The 18,114-nt window shown below is 37.3% G+C and overlaps 2 protein-coding genes across 2 annotated transcripts in view; one reads left to right on the top strand and one right to left on the bottom strand.

Annotated features, from left to right (window-relative positions):
- The window catches only part of sec23a (Sec23 homolog A, coat complex II component), a 32,514-nt gene that overhangs the window by 5,672 nt on the left and 8,728 nt on the right, over window positions 1-18,114 (bottom strand). The window contains exons 11-18 of the mRNA XM_039673846.2: window positions 17,388-17,468; window positions 17,178-17,267; window positions 7,997-8,103; window positions 6,912-7,065; window positions 6,719-6,796; window positions 6,471-6,632; window positions 1,292-1,378; window positions 613-768 (exon numbers count right to left, since the gene is read on the bottom strand). Of these exons, the coding sequence (XP_039529780.2) occupies window positions 613-768; window positions 1,292-1,378; window positions 6,471-6,632; window positions 6,719-6,796; window positions 6,912-7,065; window positions 7,997-8,103; window positions 17,178-17,267; window positions 17,388-17,468 (915 nt within the window). The remainder of the gene's footprint in view (window positions 1-612; window positions 769-1,291; window positions 1,379-6,470; window positions 6,633-6,718; window positions 6,797-6,911; window positions 7,066-7,996; window positions 8,104-17,177; window positions 17,268-17,387; window positions 17,469-18,114) is intronic.
- Window positions 8,952-14,355, top strand: LOC120480596 (adenosine receptor A3). The gene is made up of 3 exons (XM_039673856.2): window positions 8,952-10,413; window positions 10,982-11,135; window positions 14,008-14,355. Exons 1-3 carry the CDS (start codon window positions 9,720-9,722, stop codon window positions 14,201-14,203), a joined length of 1,044 nt encoding a protein of 347 aa, XP_039529790.2. The 5' UTR covers window positions 8,952-9,719; the 3' UTR covers window positions 14,204-14,355.

Below are 18,114 nucleotides of genomic sequence, written 5' to 3'. Positions count from 1 at the left end.
AAATTATGCGTAATACCCGCGCCGAAATTTGAGACCTGAATTGGCTACATTCAAAAGCACAACAGTATCGATACGGCAGGTGGTGATGGCGCAGTGAATAAGACACATGCCTTTGGTGTGAGAGACCCGGGTTCGAATCCACCGTGAGACACCAATGTGTCCCTGAGCAACACACTTAACCCCTAGTTGCTCCAGAGGTGTGCGACCTCTGACATATAGAGCAATTGTAAGTCGCTTTGGATAAAAGCGTCAGCTAAAATAAATGTAAATGATACGCGCATCGCCAGAAGTTCATGATGATTTTAATTTAAAGTCGGAGCAGGATTTAAGCAAACATCGGTTTACCGATGAGAGTGATTGGTACACGAGTGGAGCCTTCGACTGTCATGAGCAGAATGAGCAGAATATTGTCACACCACTCCACTTCACTCACAGGCTCTGCCCTTTAATGACCTTTCATTTTTAAATTATGAATATTAATAACCTTTAATATTACTTTTCAACTAAACTTTCCTATAATTTTAGACTAAATCAGAGTAACTTGTTCAGTGCAGTATGAGTGCCTCATAAATAAGAATTCAGAAAGAAACTATGTAATGACATGGCCTGTACCTGACTGCCGCCGTGCTCCGTGTCGATGTAGCGTGGCATGGGGAAACGATTGTGTAGAAGCTCTTGGGCATCATCCACGGGAGCTTGCAGCAGGTGGCGGAAGTTCTCGTACTCGGGCATGTCCTGGTACCCGGCTTTACGCCACTGAGACACCGTCTACATGAGGGAAAACATCTGTCAGAAGTCGTACTATAATATGATAAATCCGGATTTGTTTTAGCTGTGACTCTATGGGAACATCTCAATTCATTTGTGTATTTCTTCACTTCATTAGCAAGTTCTTCAGCGAGACACCTACAAGTTTTCATCAGAAAACATCTGTCTGCTGAAAGACAGCCAAGTTTAAAATTGTTTTAGTGCAAAACTGGCTCTGATTTCATGTGCTCAGATTATTGGACAGCTCAGACCGAGACCAAGAAAACAGACTGCATTCTTAATTATTGAACACATGAAAAAGACTTGGCGTTTAACCAACGTCTACCCAGTCACAGGGGAAAATACACCACAGTGCAATTGGATGGCAAAATATATGCGCTGTGATTTACAGCAACATCTTATTTGGATATTCTACAAACTAACCTAACGGTCTATAAATACTCTAATGAAGATTAGTTAACATGTAGTTGCAAGTTACTTAAAGATAGTAGAATGTCCAAAGTGAACCCTTTTTACGCCGTACCTCTCCGTGGTAAATCAGAATCTGGAAGAAGGTGTCCATGAGGAGGATGCGGTCAGGCAAGATACTGCTGCTGTCCAGCAACACGGGCTACGACAACAGGAAACAAAGCCTGTTATTGGACTGTCATTGTCAATTAGATGGTTTGATAAACATCTTTCCTGAAACTTCTGTTTGCTGTGTCAGGGGAAAAACAGTAAGTGACATAAAGCCCTCCATTAAAAGCAGATTAGAAAACACGTGTCAGTTTGAGTTGCCCCGTTGTATCATCACCCTGATGTTGTTTAACTCACTCAGTACTGCTGAAGAACAAGCACTACAGACCATTAGATCATGATGTAGAGTTTAAACAACCCATTTATTCAACACTTGCCTGCTTGCTTTCTACCTCACAATAATTGTGTTAAAGGGATACTCCACTTATTTTGGAAATACGCTCATTTTACAACTCCCCCAGAGTTAAACTGTGAGTTTTACCTTTTTTGAATCCATTCAGCTGATCTCCGGTTCTGGCGGTACCACTTTTAGCATAGCTTAGCATACATCATTCAAGTGCACAAGACCATTAGCATTTCTCCCAAAATTTACCAAAGTGTTTTGATATTTTTCCTATTTAAAACTGGACTCTTCTGTAGTTACATTGTGCACTAAGACAGACAGAAAATGTAAAGTTGCGATTTTCTAGGCTGATATGACTAGGAACTATACTCTCATTCCTGCGTAATAATCAGGAAACTTCACTATCTTATCATCTAGTCAAGTTTTAAATAGGAAAAATATCAAAACACTTTGGTAATTTTTTTGGAAGAAATCCTAATGATGTATGCTAAGCTATGCTAAAAGTGGTACCGCCAAAACTGGAGATCAGCTGAATGGATTCAAAAAAGGTAAAACTCAACAGTTTAACCCTGGGGGAGTTGTAAAATGAGCGTATTTCCCAAAAAAGTGGAGTATCCCTTTAAAATCCATGCAACCTTCAGGCTCCTGGGTCAGACGGGTGAACTGCTAATATTTGATGTAACAGGTGGAATAATATTTACATTGCCAGTTGCGTTACGGGTCGGGAATCAATTGGCAAGGGCGGACTGCGGGTCCAATAGACAAGACTTTTTGGACTCAGTTCGGTACCCACTGAGAGGCAGCTGCTTTCAAACAGTCCCGTGCTAATTTATTCTCAAGCTCTGTAGTCTAAAGACTGCCAAATGTTTCTAATTACATCATGGTTTGCAGCGTTGAGCATTGTAGCCAATCGCTCTGCTACTGAAGTGATTAACAGGTACAGCGATTATAAAGGGAAAGCTCTTTGCTCGCTTTAGGTACATAATCGATTCACAATTTTATATATATATATATATATATATATATATATACAGTCATGGTGCTAAAATGACCAATGTCCACATATATACTGCAGAGTGAATCCATTAAAATATCCTTGATTTTACATGACAGTAAAGGCTTATATTTGTCTTTATGTTCTTTTCATTTATGGAGACTTCTAAGCATCTGTATATATGGTGCGATATAGCACATTTGTTCAAAATACCCTGCATGGGCGGGCTGCTCTCATGATGAAAGCAAAACGGTTCAGGTCGGGTCAGGTACTGAATTAAATTAGTGCTGCTGTTGAATAACAGGTCGGGTGTTCTGTTAGGTACTGCGGGTGTGGGTTTAACAAACAGGGACCCGTGCATGGTACCATTTGTCCTGGGTACAAATGGTACCGTGCCTTTACAAAAAGATTTGAAGACAACAATAATATGAGCTTAAACAAAAATAAGAAGAAAAGATCTCAGTCCACTAATTAAACAGAACACATTTTAATCTTTTGTGTCAGGGGACATCAAGTGCAGAACAATCATCATGACACTGCACTTCAGAATCAACGTGAGTCAAGACTCATGTGATTTACCTATTTAACTCATTGAATTAATACTGATATTTGAAGAATGCTTTGTTTTACTAAATTTAAGCAAATTTCACTTTCTTCCAAACTTTCTAATTTTGGTGTCAGTAAGATTTTTTTTTATCTGAAAAGAAATGAATGCTTGAAAGACAGTTATTAATAAATTGAACATTTATAATGTTACAAAAGTAACTCTTATTCTCTTGAACCATCTATTCATCAAAGAGTCCTGAAAAAAATGTATCACAGTTTCCACAAAATAATTAAGCAGCAAAACCGTTTTCAACATTGGTAATAATACTAATAAGAAATGTTTCTTGAGCAGCAAATCATCATATCAGAATAATTTATGAAGGATCATGTGACACTGAAGACTGAAGTAATGATGCTGACAATTCAGCTTTGCATCACAGGAATAAACTACATTTGAAAATAGAAAATAATTATTTTAAATTGTAATAATATTTCACATTAATGTTTCTACTGTACTTTTGATCAAATAAATGAAGCCTTGGTGAGTATAAGAGACTTCTTTCAAAAACATCAACAAATCAATTTTTATATTTTATATTGAGTGTAATATGTAGTTTTGTGTGTTATGCTGTGTAAACCCTGTGCAGCAGTGTTAATCTCTTACTGAAATAGTTCTGTTTATTAGCTGTGGGCCACTATTACCTACAATTTGTGTTGATTAATGCAGATTGTCTGTCGTTCCTATAACTTGGAAGTAATGCTAAAGGATGGATCAAGATTTTGGTTTATAAACTGTAATTAAGCAATAGGGTTCGAGAGGATGTGCTGCCTGTATCGTGAATAAGTCACGGCTAAAGGGCGTAGTTAGGCACGACGCATGCTTTTATAAACTTTTACCACACAATAAAAATATTAAAGTAAAAAAAAAAAATTGTATTAGTCCAACTTTCATGAAGTAAAATCCCTTAAAGCAGGGCTATTCAATTAGCTTCATTCGAGGGCCGCATTATTAAATCGAAAAGTTGAGCTGGGCCGATGGGTTTAGCTCATTTATTGACACATAACAGTATCAATAAGTAAGCTAAAAAAAAAAAGGTTTTGCATTTATTTGGAATGTGGTACCCAACAGTATGCAGACCATAATAAATAGCCTAACTTTTTTACAGCTATATACAAATATATTGAATTATACAATATCATAGCTATTGGTAAGAATTATATTATTAATAATTATTATAAATTAAAATATCCTGACAGTGAGACTTGTGGCTCACAACCACTGTATAAAAAATGCCTAAACAGGTAAACAATTATACACACAATGAATTATATATTCCTCTACCCCCCTAATAAATCTAATGCAAAATAAATGACTATAACATAGTATTTAATATAAATATTACACATTTCTGCCCAAACCATGGTAAATTATTACATTCATGGTAAATGTTTGTAAGGGTGGTGATTAGGGCATTTATAGTATAACTTTGTTCATGATTCTGCTATTTACCTCATCAGTAGTGTTGGGAATGTTAAGGCTGTTTCATCCGATTTAAAACTAGTTAAAATCATTGAGTGATTTGTGGTTTGTAACAGAGAGGAGTGTCCGATTGAAACGCTTCTCAATGGATGTCGCAACGCTGTTTAATAATAGTGTCCGGGAGCGGGAGTAAACGCAACTCCTTTAAGCTTGCGTTCCGTTATCCACTGGCCCGTGCTGCTTAGTTCAAAGTAAACAAGTGAAACAACTGAAACCAGCGCTATTTTGTTCTCTATGTGTTCTTACTGACCGAGAAACCGCTTCAGATGATTCAGTGACAAAACGTTCCGAACGAATCCGAATCGTTTCTGACTGTTATACACGCGCGTTTGGCCAATTCATGAAAAGGAAATAGGAATCGAACCAACGAATGATTAATATCGTTGGTTCAGTCGAGAGAAATACGGGACACACATAATAACTGCTGAAATATTCGGACTGAAAACGTTTCTCTCAGGTCAGTTGGAGCGCTCATACACACAGTGCGTATAGTCATCCAGCTGCACGCGCCACTGCAGCCACGCGCATATCAAACCAAATTTAGCCACACCACCAGAAAATAGGAGGGGGAGGTTGGAGTGCTCTCGGGCCGCATGGAGATGATTGGCGGGCCGCACTTGGCCCGCGGGCCGCCAATTGAATAGCCCTGCCTTAAAGCCTTCCTTCCGCTAGAAAAAAATAGTCCCTGACCATGAACAGCAACATAGTTTCAATGTGTAATATGCATGAAACCTCAATAAAAACAACATAGGAACCATTCTCAAACTTTGTTTCATTTTTTTTACAACACAGAATATAATATTTCCTCACACAAATATAGCTGATCTCTCAGCATGAGACAATTAACGTTAATTTTCAATTTATTCTGTTAATTTATCTCTGCACTTATAAATAAACCTTACTAAATATTTACATAAATAAACACACAAGGGCAAATATTTTGATTGGTAGCCTATTTTATCTATTTTATTAATATCATTAATTTAGTTGCAAGAATGCTGCCTAACAAGAGATAAAAAAAAATGTCTTTTTTGTTTATTAAAATGCATTTGAACATCTCCATTTATGTTGATACGGGTGATTGCTAAGGGTGTTGCGCATTGATAAATAGAACCGCTGGGTGAAGCAATCATAGCCGTGTTTTATCATGAATAAAGCACACCTACTGACCAATCAGAATCAAGGATTGGAACTAACCGTTCATAATGTTTCATCAGTCATGCATATTTTGTGCTCGGCTATGTTTAATGTTTTATAAAATGTTTTTATTTACTTTAATTTTGATTTTGAATTGATATAAATTGCCTTTACAATCTATTATCATCTATATATTGACCAATCACAATATACTGGGCCACTGACCAATCACAGCACAGTAGGCTAACGGAAAGGTGGGGTTTAGAGAGACTGAATCTTCAAACTGCTTCGAATGAATCATTTGAAAATCTCTGAGAAATGAGGTGAATTTAAATGCATATTATGAGAAAATTAAAGTGTTTTTTGACCTTGGATGCATCTCAACCTGTTGTAGGTGACCTCCTAAACAAAATTGCAATAGCATAATAGGGGCACTTTAAATATAGACATGGCTAAAGAAAAAATATTGTTTATATACATTGATTTCTACCAATTTGGGGAAATTTTAAAGCGTGCAAGTGCATAAATTTCTCCAAGGGAACATAGCGTCTACTATTTATGAAGTCCCTCGTTGGTCACCTGAATCATGAGAAATGATGAATTTAAAAGAAATGATATAATTTTACCTCTGGTGGCCCGTTGAACGAGTATGCATACAGTATGGGCTGTATCATTATCAGAGATTGGGTCAGATCCTGCCTCATAAACTGGTGTCTATAATAGGTGCTTTCATCAGGACTGTTGTTGAACACTTGCAGAAATGGAGACCTCCTCAGATGGAACATAAACTGCCAAAGACAAAGTCAAGTCATCTCATTTTTGCTTTGCTATTACATTCAGTGCTGTCATAGAGTGCTATATAGGCAGTAAGTACCTGAGGATACAATGAAAAAGTCTCGGAGAAACGGAATGAGTTGGGATCGTCTTTATGATAATCTCCAAATTTCTGGCACTGCAAATTGAAGAAAATAATTACAATTATTGTGCATCCCAAATACTAAAAGACTGATTATACCAAGAAATAGGTTGCTAGTCCCATCTGAAAGAAGAACGGCTGAAAGACTCACCAAGCGGATGAGTTGTCGGTCCAGCCAGCGCAGAACATCTGGACCCTCCTCTGTCTCGGCTCTGTAGACGGCCAGGCGGGCCATGAGGATGGCGGCCGCCTCCTGGTCAAAAGATGCAGCGATGCTCTGGATCTGAGTCTGAGCATCAGCCCAGCTGAAGAGGAGAACACGTTATAGCAGTGACCTTCTAACACAAGCTTGTACATCAGTCTGACTCACACTGATTCATCTTCAATGTCTGATATTTAACAAGTATATTCAAAAAGCCGCAGACTAGTCAAAGAGGCACTCTAAGCCCTTATAGTACGTTTGAAAGCGCAGTAGTCTTTGTCGAAGACTGAGTGTACTCTTTCGCGGAGCATCGATTCTGATGCAACGGTCTAAAAGTGGAATATTTTGATTTCTTTTTCACATTGTCATGGAAACTGGACATGGTCATTGAGGATAACACATGGATGACGTGCAGAGATGATGTCCAAACTGAAAGGAGGGTCAATCTATGTACAATCTACAATTATGAAGTCGTGTCCAAGGATTTCCGCCCCAAGTTCCTTGTGTTTTATAAACTATTAGGCAAATGGATAAAAAACAAAATAGTCACTTTGGGGACTGTATCAGTTCTTGTGTCCCACAAAGGAAAATCAGTGAGATTTATGGTTAAAAAAGCCTCACATTATCTTTTAAGAAGTTGGGATCTGTAAGATTTCAAATTAATTAATTCCAAAAAAAAAAAAAAAAATTTAAAAAACGTTTTTATTTTATTATTTTTTAAAATCGAATGTATTCCTGATATGTAAAACAATTATTATTATCAATGTTGAAATCAGTTGTGCTGCTTAGAAGTTTTTAGATTTTTATTTAGTTCCATCTTTGATGAATAGAAATTTCAAAAGAACAGCATTTATTTGAAATAGAAATAATCTGTAATATTATTAATGTCTTTACTGTCACTTGCACAGTTTAATGCATATTTGATGAAAAAAAATAATTCATTTCTTAAAAAAAAAAAAATCTTACTAACCCCTAACTTTGAAATGGTAATATATAGCAATCATCGATGGTTAATATAAGGACAAACGACTTACTTCCTTGCAATTGTGGTCACTCTGATCCGCCTCTGTCCGCTAGAATGCTGATACTGTGTTACGAACTGTATGGCTCCACGTCCACCCTGTGGGATCGGAGCGTTGTGCTGAGGAGGGGAAGTAAAAAGAATGAAGACAGACTAATATTTTGCTTAAAATATAACCCATCAAATAGTTTGGCAAAAATAAAGATTGCTTTTAAAAAGGTTTCCCAAACCTTTCCACCATCCTGGCACCAATATACTATTGTTTAGACAAACTTGTTATAGGTCGTCTTACCCAGTAACAATTAGTTGAGCAAGAATTGTGCATGTTGGATATTTGATGAAAATGACAGTAAAAAGAGTAATATAGTTATATATATAGTAATATAGTAATATAGTAAATTTTATTTCTGAAGCAGAATTTTCTTCAGTCACATGATCCTTCGGAAATCATTCGAATATGCTGATTTGCTGCTCAATTATTATTGGAACTCAATTGTTAATAATGATTCTTCTTATTATCAATGTTAAAAATGGTTTCTGATGCTTAAAATTTTTGTGGAAATCGTGATACTTTTTTTTCCCCTTGATTTATAGAAAGTTAAAATAAAAACATTTGAACATTGAATATAAATCTTCGTAACATTATAATATTTAAATCAATTAAATGCACCAATTCACCATATTTTAATCTTCACTTTTTTAATCTTACCCATAAACTTGTTTTGTAATACAGTTTCCACAAAAACATTAAACATTGATAATAATCATAATAATAAGCAATGATTCTTGAGCAGCAAATCAGCAAATTGATTTCTGAAGTATCATGTGACACTGAAGACTGGAGTAATGATGCTGAAAATTTAGCATTACCATCATAGGAATAAATTATATAAGTGTAATAATATTTCACAATATTACTGTTTTTGCTGTATTTCTGTAAGAATGAGACTTAAAAAAAAAATATATATATATATATATATATATATTCTAAAATATAAACGCCCCATTAAAAGCTTTAGTATGCATCTCAATCGCATGCTCATCATGTCTATAAACTGACTGCAATCGTGAAATAATTATAACGTTTTAATATATCTATTTGACTAAACAATTACATCCAGGTAAGGTACTATGCTACACTTAGATATAACTTGGCAGGCTTAAGCTCTGGGTAAAGGCACTGAAGCCTTAATTAATGATAACGGCTTAAATCGAATTAGGGTCATGCTTCTCGCCAATTACACACAAAAAAAAAAAAAAAACACTCGAGTATGAAATGGCTCATAAAGTCGGCAACAGAGGATATTGAATCTCAAGCGTCATGTTTGCCGAGCAGTGCAGCACCAGCCTCCCAATGCACCCTGTGTCCACAGAAACATGCCTCTTTAAATGTTAGATGCTTTATTTACCTCGCTACATGTGATTGTAGCTGTTCACATAGTTTTGCCTCTCAAGGCAACGTGTTTGCCATTTTCAAACAGACTGAGGTAGGTGCTGATAGTAAAGACGGAGGAGGGCTCGACTAAACTCCCCAAAGAGCTCAGCGCTTAGTGAAGTGATCGTCTACTGCTAAAGATCAGCATGAGGTACACTCCTCCCATACAGCAACACCTTCCCTGGTGGTTTGACACTGATAGCGTGACTTCCTCTTTCCAAAGCTTCCATTGTGGTCTCTGTCGTCGAATGAGTGTTTATGTTTTGACTGTACATGCCTGCATTCGAACACCCATGTAAACATGCAGTGGACTTCGGTGGTTTATGGAGTGTTGATGATTGGTTCCAGCTTCTGCTCCATTTTGGGGAACTTGCTACTACTTTTGGTGGTGTCACTCAACCAGAACTTGCAAACGGACACCTGGGTTTTCACACTGAGCTTCAGTCTATGCGATCTGGCGTTGGGCGTCTCCACCATCCCTTTTGGTATCCACAACAGTCTTTTCCAAGTGAAGAGCTACCCCAGCAAGAGTGCCACCTGCAAGGGCAGCGCCTTTCTGTTTTTGCTGCTCCAGCTCGCCTCCATCCATTCCCTCACCTGGGCCACTGTCGACAAGTTCACAGAGATCTGCTTCGCCCTCAGCTACCCGGTGATCTTTACATCGCACAGGGCCAAAATCATCCTCGCGATAGTGTGGGTCTACAGCATCCTCAACGCAGCTCTGCCTCTTTTCGGTTTCGGCAGTTACGTCTACAGCGAGACGAAGTTCCTCTGCGTTCCCAGCTTGAAACCGTCCAGCATCGCCTTCAACATGCTCTTCATGGTGTTGGGAATAATCATTCCCATTGTACTGATGTGCTCCATGTATGGATATATAGTGCACATAGCTAGGAACCAGGCGCGAAGAGGGACGTTTGTTTGCAACGAAGACCACTGTTTCTATGTGCCAGCCAATAACTACTTCAAAAGCTCCATAGTAATGGCGGCAACCATCGGTAAGCATAATTAAAAAAAGGGGACATAAAGCAGTTTTATTGTATTTGATTTTGTCACCGTGTTTTGGAAGTTCATTAAGTGCTTATCTTTCTGACATCATTCTGTTAAGCACATTAATTTTCCTTAACAATATAGAGATTTGTTTGCTGCTTTGTGCAAATACAGAAAGGCTTCTGTTTAAATGCTTTAAATTGGTTTTGCAGACAAACAAATTGTCTACGTGTAAATTTCTATTCAATACTAAAATTTTAATTATTTAATGGAAGAGTTGGACTTGAGAGGAAGGAAAAGCAAGTGCTTGAGTGCAAAATAAATTGACTCAATCAATTGACAACCTAATTATTTAAAATGTATAATGTTTGTTCCTATGTCTTTGGTTACTGAGAAAAACCCCCAGCAAGGGTCCAGTTAGATTTTGGAGAAATTAATTAGCAAAATACATCACGCAATGCAGCACAACCTCGAGAAAGAGAGAGCAATTCGATATTCTTCTCGAGCTAATGAAATGAGCTTGTCCAAAAAATCTTTAACCACATGATGTGATTTGTGTGTGTGTGTTGTTGACAGTGTGCCTTCTTGTTTGCTGGCTTCCATACATTGTTATCTGCTTCTATGAGACACTGACAGGAAGAGAGAGCCCACAGCCTGCCTCGACTGTTGCCACATGGCTTGTCCTTTTCACTTCAGCTCTCAACCCATGGATCTACTCCATGTCTCAAATGTAAGCAACTAAGTGCATCATTTTGATGACTGTATATTATGTGGAATTATGGTCCAGTGGCAGGTATGTTTCTAACAATGCATATAGGGCTGGGCAGTATGACAATATATTCAGTCCGACGACAACAGATTTTGCAATGCCATTTATACTTTAATTCACTGCTGTATTCAGTGGTGCACATAACTGGTGCGCATGCGTGGAAAAAAAAATGATGCGCAGCAGAAAACAAGCAGAGAAACGCTTTTGAGTACCAACATTTTTGGGGATGGCGACACGTTTACTTACTAGAGTAGGACTTTCCCCCATCTCGGGTAAAATAGCAATCATGAAATCATGATGTGTTATTATCATTAGTTATTAGGGTTGCAACATATCACAGTTGATCCATGATCTCTACGGATCAGGCTCCACGGTTCCTCACGCATGTGAATACGTGGATAATTCACTAAGTTTAACCATTACATTGGAAAGTTTATCCTTTTGACACATTTCAGAATGTTCGTAAACAATAGGCACCGTGATACTTCCGGGGGGCAGAACGCGAGCGGCATTTATTGACTAACTGAAGAGATCCAGCCGGCAACTGAACAGTTACACAGTTAAAATCATTGTTGTTGATCAAAGTTGAAAACATGTTGTGTTTGGGGTTGTGGCACCAGATATACAGCAAAAGCTGTAGGTCTTTTATCGATTTCCTTCAGAAAAAAGTAAATCCATCCAGCGGAACCTGTGGGTGAGGAGGTTAAAGCGAGTGGACGTCGTCAAAAGTGCAGAAGTCGTCTTCTAATTATGAGCCTGAGCCGGATTTAAACCCAACCATTTTTAATACGTGGGTCGTTATATAACTGACGTTCTCAACTAACTTAGTTAATTTCTATTACTTTCTATGCTACTTTCTTTTGAGCGGTGAGGAGTAAATGTTTCTTCATCGTAAATGCTTCTGATTGGCCATTGCGTTCAATAAATCAACACATATGTCTGTGATTGGCTAACGTTACACCGCTCATCGCTGCAGTCATGTTATAAAAAGAAACTCTCCCATTTAAATCATTTCTATTTTGTTTTAGTTGTTCTTGTTGCTTTTCTGAAACAGATGAATACAGATGTATTAGTTTTATTTGTTTTATTCATAGATATTTCTAGTTTGCTGGAGTCCCACGAATCGTTTTATTCTCCCGCAATCCGCACACACAGAGTGAACGCATTACCGCTCGCACTCGGCCATCAGATCTAGTCCCGCGCCACGGTCTTGTGCGTTGGGAGTGCACGTCTCTAGATCAAAGAATCTAAGCTCTAATGATCATGTTAACTATGTCTGAATTTCCACCACGTCTGTTTTTGGATCAACTGTTGAAATGTAGATTAGGCAACTGCCGACGGTGTGTCTCCCTCCAAGCAATTTACTAGTGTTGCCATAGGGACGCTTCGGCTTTTGCCACCCGGAAGAACGTCTATTATTGTTGTGACGTCATGGTGAATTGTCGTATAGCCTTGTGGGCAAGTGCGGCGACATGTAGCACCGTTGTGCGACGACCCGAGTTCGAGTCCCCTCCCCACTCTCTCTCTCTCTCTCTCTCTCTCTCTCTCTCTCTCCCACCTCACTTCTGTGTAGTTACTGACCCATCCCAAAAAAATACATCTTTAAAATACCCGCCTTGACAAGTATTTTCATGGTTATGTGATTAGTGAACAGTTGAGAAAGAAACCTGATGTGTATTCGGTCCATGCATTCGGTTTTAAAGTGACCGCAGCCTAATATTCCTGTTGTTGTCAATGATGTTAATAAAATAAAAAAAACATCATAATTATCGTCTACCATGTTCGAGAGAAAAGAAGAGCAAGGAGAGCAATCAGGAGGAAATGAAATAAAATACAATATTGTTCAAAGGTTTAGGGTCAGGACATTTAAAAAAAAAAAAGAAATTAATATTTTAAGTCAACAAGGATGCACTAAATTGACTTGAAGCAAATTTTCACATTGTTACCAAAATTAAATATCAAATAAATGCTGTTCTTTTGAACTTTCAATTTTTAAATAAAAAAATGTATCACGATTTCCACAAAAATAATAAGCAGCACAACTATTTTCAGCATTGATAATAATAAGAAATGTTTCTTGAGCAGCAAATCATCATATCAGAATGATTTATGAAGGATCATGTGACACTGAAGACTGGAGTAATGATGCTGAAAATTCAGCTTTGCATCACAGGAATAAGTTACATTTAAGAATATAGTTAACAACATATTTAAAAACTGTTGTATTGTATTTTTTGACCAAATACTTAATAAAATTTAAAAAAACGTCTCACAGACCCCAAACATTTGAACACAATCTAGCTTTCATTTGTAAAACATTTAATTTAATGTTTCAAAGGGAAACATATATATTGTGCTATTCACTAAATCATTACTAATACTGCAAGTATACGATTTTGTACATTCAGCCCACCCGTAAATGTCATGATAGATATAAGACAGACAGGAAGATCCATAAAACAAATTCTCCCAGAAAATAAGCTCTCTATTTTGGGAAATGTAATCATGGATAGACATTACCTTTTTATTGTTGATTAAGACTTTCTGGCCTTTTAACTATCAGATGTGGCAGCTCATATTAATACCTGCCACATTCAATAATGTTTTGTAAATAAAATGTGGCAGGAACTGAATGTGGTGCAGGATTGTAAAAAGAAGGTGGAGGTACGGTAAAAACCTGCTGATGAAAAACTCGATGGCAGATTCGGGCAACATTTAGAAAGAGAACTTGTATAGAGCTATGATTCATAGGACTGATTTGTGGATGTTATTTAGATTCTAAGGGCATGAGAGTATGTGGGAGGTTTACCGTGACCTTGTTTGTATCTTTCAGGAGATACAGAGTTGCGTTGCGCAAAAGCCTGAATAAAATCCGACAGATGTTTGACTATCCTCGTAAAAACTCTCTCTCCCAGTGCACAACCATACAGCCCCGCCGCAAAAGCAACAGCTTCTCTTTGCCAGCTCCCGGTGATCCTCCGGCACTACAAACAAACAACCAACCCCAACAGGACCTCACACTGGTTTGAGCACGACCCTTCCTGACCTTTGCTGAATGGAATAGTGTAGAAATAATTATGACTTAAGGAAGCATCTACAGCATCGTTTCACCACAGCAGAAGAGGACACTGGGTTGGCGGAGCTCACCAGAAGCGATTTATGATGCAAGCAGACAAAAGGAACCTTGTGCGTAGTGATTCACTTTTTTTCTAAAGGAATTCTCAAAGGACAATGCAATGTGATTGTGAAAAAAGCTCTCTCTAAAATGTTCGGTAGACATCTGAAACTGCCAATCAAAGTTCAATAGCTTTCAGAAACTTGAAAACTGCGGGGGGTTATGACCCCCTCAAAAATCAGACCCAGCTAATATAATCCCCCCAATATGATCACATCATTCAGATTAGAATAAATATGAAATATTCCGAATTAATATTAAATACATTTGCCAGCAAGAAAGATGGTATCATATTTTAAATAATCTGTAATGTACCCTCTGCCCACTGCAACGACTTGGTATTACCCAACCCCCTTTCTCTACCAAGTTTGTTTACTATGTTGCGCAGTCGCTGTGATGAATGGTTTGAGGAAATAGCTGACGGTGCATGCTAACGGATAGAAAGATGGAAAGGACATTGAAAGGCAGCCAGACAACGATTTTTTAATTGTTGGTCGGCTCCAAAAAAAAAGAAAAATCCTGACCAAACGGAGGTACCCCATTGAGTTAGCTGTTTCTCAAAGCGTGGCGCGTGGGCAATTCCGATTGTCAAATATGCGCAAGTGGATGTGTTTTGTTGTTAAAACACCTTTGCTGTAGGCTATGCACAACGTATTTTAGGTATTTTATACATTATTAGTAATTTGCCACCTTCAGCTCAATTTGATATGATTATGATTTTATTTTTTGTTTTTTTTTGCATGGAGTTTGCAAAGTGACAAAATGAATCATAGTACAACTAACGTTAGTCCACACATGGATTTTCTCAGTTTCTGAATTTTATGTTAGTAGAGGCTATATAAATGCAAAGTGATAATATAATTGCACTTTCTTTTTTCTCTATTTGAAAGTTTTTAATGCTGTTATTGGATTTTAAGTTTTTACAATGTGATGTTAATAAAATACATTTTAAAAGTTAAACTTAAAGCCTAGTTTCTTAACATTTTGTTGGGTTGATTGGGGACAGGTGGGGCTCGGAACCCTTTCCTACCTCAGAAGTGGAGAACAAAAGTATCACAATGTATTTCTAATACAGGAATCAGTGTGAAGCTGCTTTGATACAATCTGTATTGTGAAAAGCGCTATATAAATAAATGTGACTTGACTTGAATGGCAAATTAGCATGTTACCATTTACAAAAGAAAATTATTCAATAAATAAATTAATTAATAAATATGGCGCAAGTTTAACCCCCCAATGGTAGACCCAAAGTTACGCCCTTGGATCTTATGTATATCATTGGCTATGTAAATACAGTTCTCAATATATAAGCTCACAGCAAATTCAAAACTGAATAATCACATTACAGTTACTGTGAAATGTATGACGGCAAGCATTAAGACCATGCATTATCTGTATATTTACAATATAAAAATAACTGAAGATGAGACTAACTTGTGCAAAATGATTCTCTGTAAAAATGTTACATTTGGAATCATTTATGTAAATCACTAAATGCTATAAAAAGGTTCAAAACTACTGCAGTGAAGTAATGCATTAAATTAAAATGCAGCAAAAAAAAAAAAAAAAAACATGTGTGATGAAAGTTTGCCCTCTAGTGGACCACCTGCATATATAAGGTGGAAATTTACATAAACCTGAAACGTATCAGACTGCAGCAACAACACAATCTGTGACCGGTGATTTCACTAAGTACAACATGTTCCTGGAACAACATCTTTGTTTTATCCAGGATCAACATTCCAAATCAAGTTTAAGCTTAAAACCAGGGTTAGGTGCTTCTACATCAGTGTTATTCACCAACCATTTCCCTTTTATTTTAGAGATAAGTTAGGTAGGGTTAGGACTAGTGCTGTCAAGCGATTAAAATATTTAATCGCGATTAATCGCATTAATGTCATAGTTAACTCGCGATTAATCGCAATTAATCGCACATTTTTATCTATTCTAAATGTCTCTTGATTTCTTTTTGTCCCCTTATTTTTTCTCATTTTAATGCTCTTATTAACATGGAAAAGTGGATCGCTTGCTTTGTGCAAATGTTTTTTATTGAAAACAAAATTGGCATTCTGTGTTCAATTTCACACTAGAATTCTCACTTTGAGCAAATAATCTCTCACACAATGTAACACCGTCCATCAATAAAAGGGTGAAAGAAATACTGACGAGGTCCTGATATTGACGAGGGGCCGGAGAATTCGCATCAGCTGTGTGTGGTATTTCAGACTGGACGTGCTTTAATGATGATAGCTCAATTCACAAAGACAAAACACACAGATCACTTTGGTCTCGTAAAACATTTGGCAACTTTTTAAAAGTTAACTTTCCATTCAGAATCTTATTGGCATCAATTTCGGCGTCTCGCGCTCGTCATTCACTCAAAACGTAACGATAACCAACTATTTGGCCAGCTCGCAAGCACAAACGAGTGTGTGTGGCGTGCCTGTTTTGTTTACGGTCTAGCTAGATCCACTTGCGCTTTGGTCGACGAAAAAAATGTGAAAGAAATCTACAAAGTTTGCTAGGCCAAAAAGACCTCTAATCGCGCGATAAAAAAAGTGACGCCGTTAAAATAGGTTTGCGTTATCACTGTTAATAACGCGTTTAACTAACAGCCCTAGTTAGGACTAAATTTTCAAGATATGTTGATCCAGGAACATATTTTACCTGACTTCAACTCATGGCAGTACGTGATTTTTTGCTTGTTTTTTGCAAACTGAGAGACAATTATTTTTCTGTGATGGTTTTCCAAAACCATCTGTGGCAATGGTGTGGCAAATGTGGCAAGGGTAATGTAAGCAGATCAAACAAAGTTTACTGGCATGTACCTGATTCACAACCTCAAAGTAGAATGCAAGAGTGGTATTTGGGTCCAGTCCACATATTTTCCACTGACTTGTGCCGCCAGTTCCTATTTCCTACAAGCAAAGGTCAGAATGAATGTCAGTATGCTCTCTGCATTGCCGGAGATAAAGCTGAACCTAAGAGAAAACACTGTATAGCGAGTCTATTTAATTTAAAATAGATGAGCTACTTACGTTTTCTGACACACAGGGACCTTTGGCGTTCAGGGAGACACACGGGCCGATTGCCCCAGAAATCTTTATCTCTCTCGAAGTCTGAAATAATAGTGTAATAATATTAAAAGGAAAGCCACATGTAGCATAATTAAATAATAAAGTAATTAAAATAGCCAAGACAAGCCAATTAGATCAAATTTTTGGTAACACTTCACTTGAAGGGGTGTGCATTAGACTGGCATGACACGTCATGAATATGAAATAGGATTTATGCATGTTTATGACAACTGTCATTAAGTGTCATTCGTTCAATAATGACATTTTGAATGCAAATATGTCTTTGTTATAACATCTTGCCATAAATCATAACCTGTCAGTGTCTTTGTCATGACAACTTGTGGTTGGCTTTGACATTGGCTGTCATGAGGCCATTATAACTGTGTCATGAATATTTTTTGTGACCTCAACTACAGTGCAGTGGTACTAAAGTTATAATGGCTTCATGACAGCCAATGTCAAAACCAACCATCTGATAGTTTGATGTAATGTTAACCAATAAATCTAGGTGGTTTCTTAAGTTTGATAATTAATCTGCTATGTCATGTTTATGACAGGTTATGACGTATTGGTTAATGTCAAGTTTTCATAAACAAGACATCTCAAACAATGTCATATTTGCATAAAAATGGTCACAATTGAGTGAATGACACTTAATGACAGTTGTCATGAACATGCATAAAACTTC

The sequence above is a fragment of the Pimephales promelas genome, chromosome 15, assembly GCF_988280905.1.
Source record: "Pimephales promelas chromosome 15, fPimPro1.hap1.1, whole genome shotgun sequence".
NCBI classification, from domain to species: Eukaryota; Metazoa; Chordata; class Actinopteri; order Cypriniformes; family Leuciscidae; genus Pimephales; species Pimephales promelas.
Note: the sequence above shows the minus strand (reverse complement) of the source record. Positions and strands in the feature narration are given on the sequence as shown.